This window comes from Pteropus vampyrus, unplaced genomic scaffold (genome assembly GCF_000151845.1).
Source record: "Pteropus vampyrus isolate Shadow unplaced genomic scaffold, Pvam_2.0 Scaffold20, whole genome shotgun sequence".
Taxonomy (NCBI): Eukaryota; Metazoa; Chordata; class Mammalia; order Chiroptera; family Pteropodidae; genus Pteropus; species Pteropus vampyrus.
The window spans coordinates 1,731,499-1,737,663 of NW_011888801.1; the positions used below are offsets into that span (position 1 = coordinate 1,731,499).

The 6,165-nt window shown below is 34.8% G+C and overlaps 1 protein-coding gene across 3 annotated transcripts in view; it reads left to right on the top strand.

The window, feature by feature from the left end:
• Positions 1–6,165, top strand: part of VCL (vinculin) — a 105,223-nt gene that overhangs the window by 56,571 nt on the left and 42,487 nt on the right. For all 3 annotated transcript variants that reach the window (XM_011355288.2, XM_011355286.2, XM_011355285.2), the window contains exons 3-4: positions 5,091–5,241; positions 5,461–5,569. In XM_011355288.2, the coding sequence (XP_011353590.1) occupies positions 5,091–5,241; positions 5,461–5,569 (260 nt within the window). The remainder of the gene's footprint in view (positions 1–5,090; positions 5,242–5,460; positions 5,570–6,165) is intronic.

The window sequence follows — 6,165 nt, forward strand, 5'->3', positions numbered from 1 at the left end:
TATAGGATAGCTTCTCCCACCCCTCTAATGTATTTTGGGGGGCAGGGTAAAAGTTTAACTTGTTGAATGTTTTAGAGAACTTTTCAGTTTTAAATTTTGGAGCAGTATAAGTCTAAACAGGCCCATGAGACTGTCTCCTTTATATTACTTTGTCCAAAGCTCACTCTCCTTTCCTCAACTAAATCAGTGAGCTGAGATATAGTGGTTGATTTTTATAGAAGCAGACTGAGATTGTTTGGTTACAGGGTGAGTGAGTTACCTGTACATTGTGATAGTAGACGGCCCTCCCTAATCAAACCGGGACCATTATTAATGCATGTTATTTTTCACAGAAAAGACTCATGTGTGTATGTGTGTGTGCGTGTGTGCGCACGTGTGTGCATATGCATGGGCGGGGAGGGAATTATTCCATTGGCATAACTGAAGAGATGCTGTGAAGAGAATCATCTTTACAAGTAGTGCTGAGCTTCTGAGGGCAGGAACAATATTGTGTTCACTTTCTCCCTCACAACTTTCTTAATCTGTCACTAAAAACGACTACTCCCACTTTCATGTCCCCTCAGCATGTTCTCAACGTATTTATAAATACTAATTTGTATTTGTTTGTTTACATGTACGTTTCCTACCATGGTAGTAAGTAACCTCTTAAAGCTAGAGACTTTAAAAAAGGCCTTTCTATTTCTAGGACTCACATAGCATGTAGTAGGTGCTCAAAATGTTAGATCAGCTATCCCCAACCTTTTTGGCACCAGGGGCTGGTGCTCAAAGAGAATCTAATGCCTGATCAGATCTGAGGTGGAGCTGAGGTGCGGCTGCACATACAGATGAAGCTTCTCTCGCTGGCCTGCCACTCACCTCCTGCTATGTGGCCCGATACCTAACATGCCATTGACTGGTACTGGTCCACTGCCTGGGGGTTGGGGACCTCTGTGTTAGATGAACAAATATATGAAAGGATTAAAATAAAGGAATTTAAGATTAGTAACTCACTTCTGGATGCAGTCTAGAAGAATGTTTAAAAATGACTTGTAGCAATCAACCTTTGTAATCTCTGGATTGTTTTTCTCCTTATTTTTCTTAAATAAAAGTTTTAGCATAAGCTTGTTTCTTGATTAGTGATAATTGAAGTCACATGGAGCCAAATTTGGAAGCTTTATATCTCTTAAATTATATCAAGTCATATCATGTGGTAATCTTGGGTAGAATCGATTAGTGAATTATGAGTGAACATATTTTGGGTCTCATGAAGCTGTCATTGGTCCATTGATCTAAACTATTAGAATTTTCTGTTAATTTAGGTTGAAGACTCAAAGGCAGAGAGAAGCCTTAAGTGATGCTAGTTGATTGATTTAAAAGTCTCTAAATCAATATTATCAGTATATAGCCAAGATATATAATTATTTATGAAACGGACCTCATCCCTGCTCTCGTTTTTAAAAATGCTTTAAAAAAAAAATTCAGATGTTTTAAAAAATAGAAGATCATTTTAAGAGGCCAGGCAGCTTCAATGTTTAAATAAAATCTCATTTTCTATAAATAAGACAGACTCCTTCCAGCTTTCGACTGTTGGTTAGTCATGGTGGGATTTGTTTGGCTTTTATGAATGACATTAAATTGTAATGTACAGATCAGACGTCTTATTGTGGAAAAAAATGGTGCAGTGTCTGTTTTGGTCCTATCATTTTACCACACAAAGCAACCGTTAATGGAGAATCAAATTAATTCTTGCAAAGCTTTTCCATTTCATCTTTTTTTGTTTGTTTCCTTTATCCATGATGACTGTTCCTAACTTTCATTTATTTATTTATTTCCACCCCTAAATTTGAGGCACTTGTGCGATAACTGGATCCTTGCAAATAGGTGTAATGCAGCAGTTGCATTCTGTGATGCTTATGTTTGCTACAATTTACTAAAGGTTCATTTTACTTGGAAATAAAATCAAGTTTGTGACTTTTTAAAGTCACTGTTTTCTATGGGCCGGATGATTTCATGATTAACCGTAGTTGTTGAAAATTCATTCCTTCAAATATTTATTGAGCATTTATTATGTGCCAGGCATTCTAGTCTGTGAATACATTAATGAACAAGTCAGATAAGATCTTTGGCCCTGCTCAACTTATAGTCCTGTGGGAGAAAGAGAAAACTGAACTGGGAAGGTGTGATTTATCTCATGAGAACACAGAGGAGAGATACTCATTGATTTGGGGTGGTTTCTTCAAGGAAGAGGCATGTAAAAGCGGAGTCTAAGAGAACAAATAGTTAAGCAGAAGAGGGAAAGAGAGGAAGGTGTTTCAGTTAGAGGGCATGGCTGTAAAAAATTTTGAAGCAAGAGGTAAGTGCTCTTCAGCTAGTGGTCCTCAATGAGTGACTGGCTGTTCCTAAAGAGCTTTTGAAATACTTCTCTTGAATATTGTAAAGCTTTCAATTAAACACTTTAAAATCATAAGTTTAGTTGCAAAGCATATGTTTTGTGCCATGTTGTGTATTATATACATGTTGTAAATATGTTTCCATGTGAATTTAGCTCATTAAATTTATGGAAAGCATCTTCCATAATCATTGGCAAAGCCAGTCCTCATTGTCTAACTTACCCTGCCAAATCAAATTTACTTTTTTAAACTTCATTTTAAAAAAAGTTCTTGTTCCAATCAGTCAATTATATTTTAAACATATTTAAATAATAAGGAAAAAAGTATTTTTATATTTATCCACATAGAATCCATTTTGTGTTCTTCGTTTTTTTCTGTAATCCAAATTTCTTCCTGGTATATTTTTCTTCTTCCTGAAGGACTTCCTTTAACGTTTCTTATAGTTCAGATCTGCTGGTGATGAATTCTTTCAGCTTTCTTTTTTTTTTTTTTTGGTATCTGAAGAAGTCTTTATTTCACTTTAAACTTTGAAATATATTTTCTTTGGGTTAGATTTTTAGGTTGATAGATTTTTTTTTCTTTCACTACTTTGCTCCACTGTCTTCTGGCTTGCATTGTTTCCAATGAGAAGCATGTCGTTATTCTTATCTTTGTTCCTTTGATTTCTTAAGGGTACAGGGTGTTTTTCTGAGGTAACGAAAAAAGTTTTGATACAAGAAAGAGGTAGTGGTTGTTCAACATTGCGAATACACTAAATGCCACTGAATTATACCTTTAAAATGACTAAGTGTATGTTATGTGAATTTCACCTCAATTAAAAAAAACTATTGATAAGAAATTTTGACCTGTTATATTGGTGAAAATACATATGTTTGAATACACAGTGAGCTGCTGAGGCTGTGAGGAAACAGATACTCTCACCCACTGTGGTGGGGATGTAAACTAACTTCGGTGGATGGCAGTATGGCATTTGTCAAAATTACAAATGTCCATACCTATGACTCAGAAGTTCCATTTCTACACTGTATCCTACAGATCTACACATTTAAAAATGACATGTGTTCAAGGTGATTCATTGCAGCAGGTTAATAAATTACGGACTTGTTATGTAGCTATTTAAGAAAATGAGGAGGCTCTTTATGTATTTTTATTAGAACATCTCTAACTTAAATTACGTGAAAAAAGCAGAGAGTATGCATAGTATGGTGCTGTTTGTGTAAAAAAGGCAGAAGCCTGTTTGTTTTTATATGCATAAAGTGTCTTTTTTTGAAGAAAACAAAACTTATAACTTTGGTTGCAAATAGACAGAATTTGAATACCTAGAAGAAATGGAGTGAAGGAGATTCTTCATTTTATGCCCATTTAGTTTTATGTATGTGTATATATTTATGTCATATATATGAATATATGTTATATAATTTAACATAAATTTTGATTTGTCAATTAAAAAGTAACAGAAAACAACCATTCATCTGAGTTGATCAAAAGCCACATCAATGAGATCTCGCTCTTCATTGATATTTATTACATACTGCCTCATAGCTCTAATGTTTGTGACCCAGCTTAGTAAAGTATGCATCTTGAGATTAGTGGGTTTTTTTTTTGCATCTTTATATGCACACCATAGTGTCCCTAGCCCAATGCTTTTTCCGTAGTTGCAATTCATGTGCTAGTTTAATTCTATTTATTAACAGTGCAACATTGTTTTATACTTGTAAAGTCTTACATTATTTCATTTGATCCTCAAAACAACCCTGTGAGGTGCGCTTTTATTTGCATGTGACATTTTCTATAAGAATGTATAATTTTGGCTAAATATTTTAACTTTAACTGATTTGTTCCATATCTTTTTAAGTTATAAGGTGATAACATAATGGGTTTATTGAATATAAGATTAGAGGAGATGCTCTATTAGGTCCTTTTCAATTCTGTGTGGATATATGAGTGAATAGATGAATGAATGAATACATTTTAGTAGTACAAGAGGGTCAAGGGGAATACTTGGTGTATGCATTTTAGGTTCTTCTTTTAAATGAACTCCCTCCCCCCCCCCCCAAAAAAAAATTACACCTTTGGCTGATTAGGTCATCTATGTTATTAAACTTTATTTATATTAAACTGTTAATAACTGGCTCAGTTATTAATGCCAGTGACATTTTAATTAACAACATAGCTTTCTAGTGCTGTTTTCAGAGTCCAATGGATTTGTCAAACAATTCCATTTAGCTAGATGAATGAGAAATTTATGCTTTACCTCATCATACTTTCTCTTTGTGTTTCTATTTCTTTGCTTCATCTGATTATTAAATTTCACTTAACACAATGCTTTGGCATTTTATTTTCAGATGCTAAATCTGAAACTGTTGTCAAAGATTTCTTTTCTTGGTGTAGTATCTTTTAATGGCAATGCATATAGGGTGAGGAGTAAGGAAACAAAAGAGTAACAGCGATATAGCAACCTCAAGTGAAAGGTCTAAAATGTTTCTTCATCATTTTTTGTTGCCAGAAAGTAAGAAGAACAAGGGCTTAGTGCAGTGAATTAATAAATATGCTACACTTAAATGTAAATAAAAGCTAAATCTTAGGTTCTTTTATAAATTGGTCTTGGCTATTTTTCATGTGGGGGAAAAAATGTGAATTTACTTCCATTCTTTGCATTTTGCATGTGATAATCTTCTGCTTGGTTCTGCCAGTGAGATAACTCCATGTTCCTCCCCACAGGGTTGAGAATGCTTGCACCAAGCTTGTCCAGGCAGCCCAGATGCTTCAGTCTGACCCTTACTCAGTGCCTGCTCGAGATTATCTAATTGATGGGTCAAGGGGCATCCTCTCCGGCACATCAGACCTGCTCCTCACCTTTGATGAGGCTGAGGTAGGCAATCTGAGGTCCATGCAGACACCTCTTTCAGGCAAAAGCCTGTTTTGTTTTGTTTTGTTTTGTTTTTTGACAAAAACCTAGTCTTAAAGATAATAATGAAGGATTGCTAATTGTTCAGAATGAAGAAAATGTCGAATAGCTATACATCTTAATTACCATATTTTCTACTTATTGTTCACTCAGTTGACCGAATACTCTAAAATATATTTCCAGGTTCGTAAAATTATTAGAGTTTGCAAAGGAATTTTGGAATATCTTACAGTGGCAGAGGTGGTAGAAACTATGGAAGATTTGGTCACTTACACAAAGAATCTTGGACCAGGTTAGTCATATCCAATTTTTATAATAAAATTTTTATAGATTGTCCATGTTTGATTAAGAGGAAAGGGACATTCCCCTATACTTTTTTGTAGAAGATAGGTAATGATGCATTGGACTTTTAGGTATCTCTACTTTATTGATGGAACCGATGCTGTGCCTCTACTGAGAAGATATCACTGTCTCTGAAAGCCAAATTGACTTTCTACAAATCCTAGCCCTGACTGATGAATTAAACTAGACATTGCAAATGTTGTTGGAGAATGTAGGAAATTCTTTTCTATGATTGTAATGCTTATGGCCACCCCGAATCCTGACCTCTCTATTCCACGTGATACAGCATTCCTTTACTGTCTGCCAGCTGGCCTGTAGCTCTTTATGACCTCTTAGCTTTCTAATTAACCCGCCTACTATTATGGATTCATGCCCTAGTCTGAGGCTGCATAATATATTCAGACCTAGAAGGAGAGAAGAGCTTTTATGCCTAAATCTCATTTTGAAATGATTGTTTAGTCATCTGAGAATTGAAAATTCAAAATACATAACATGTACAAACTTTTGTTTTTATAGACATATAACATGAAGTTGAAGGTCCTTAAA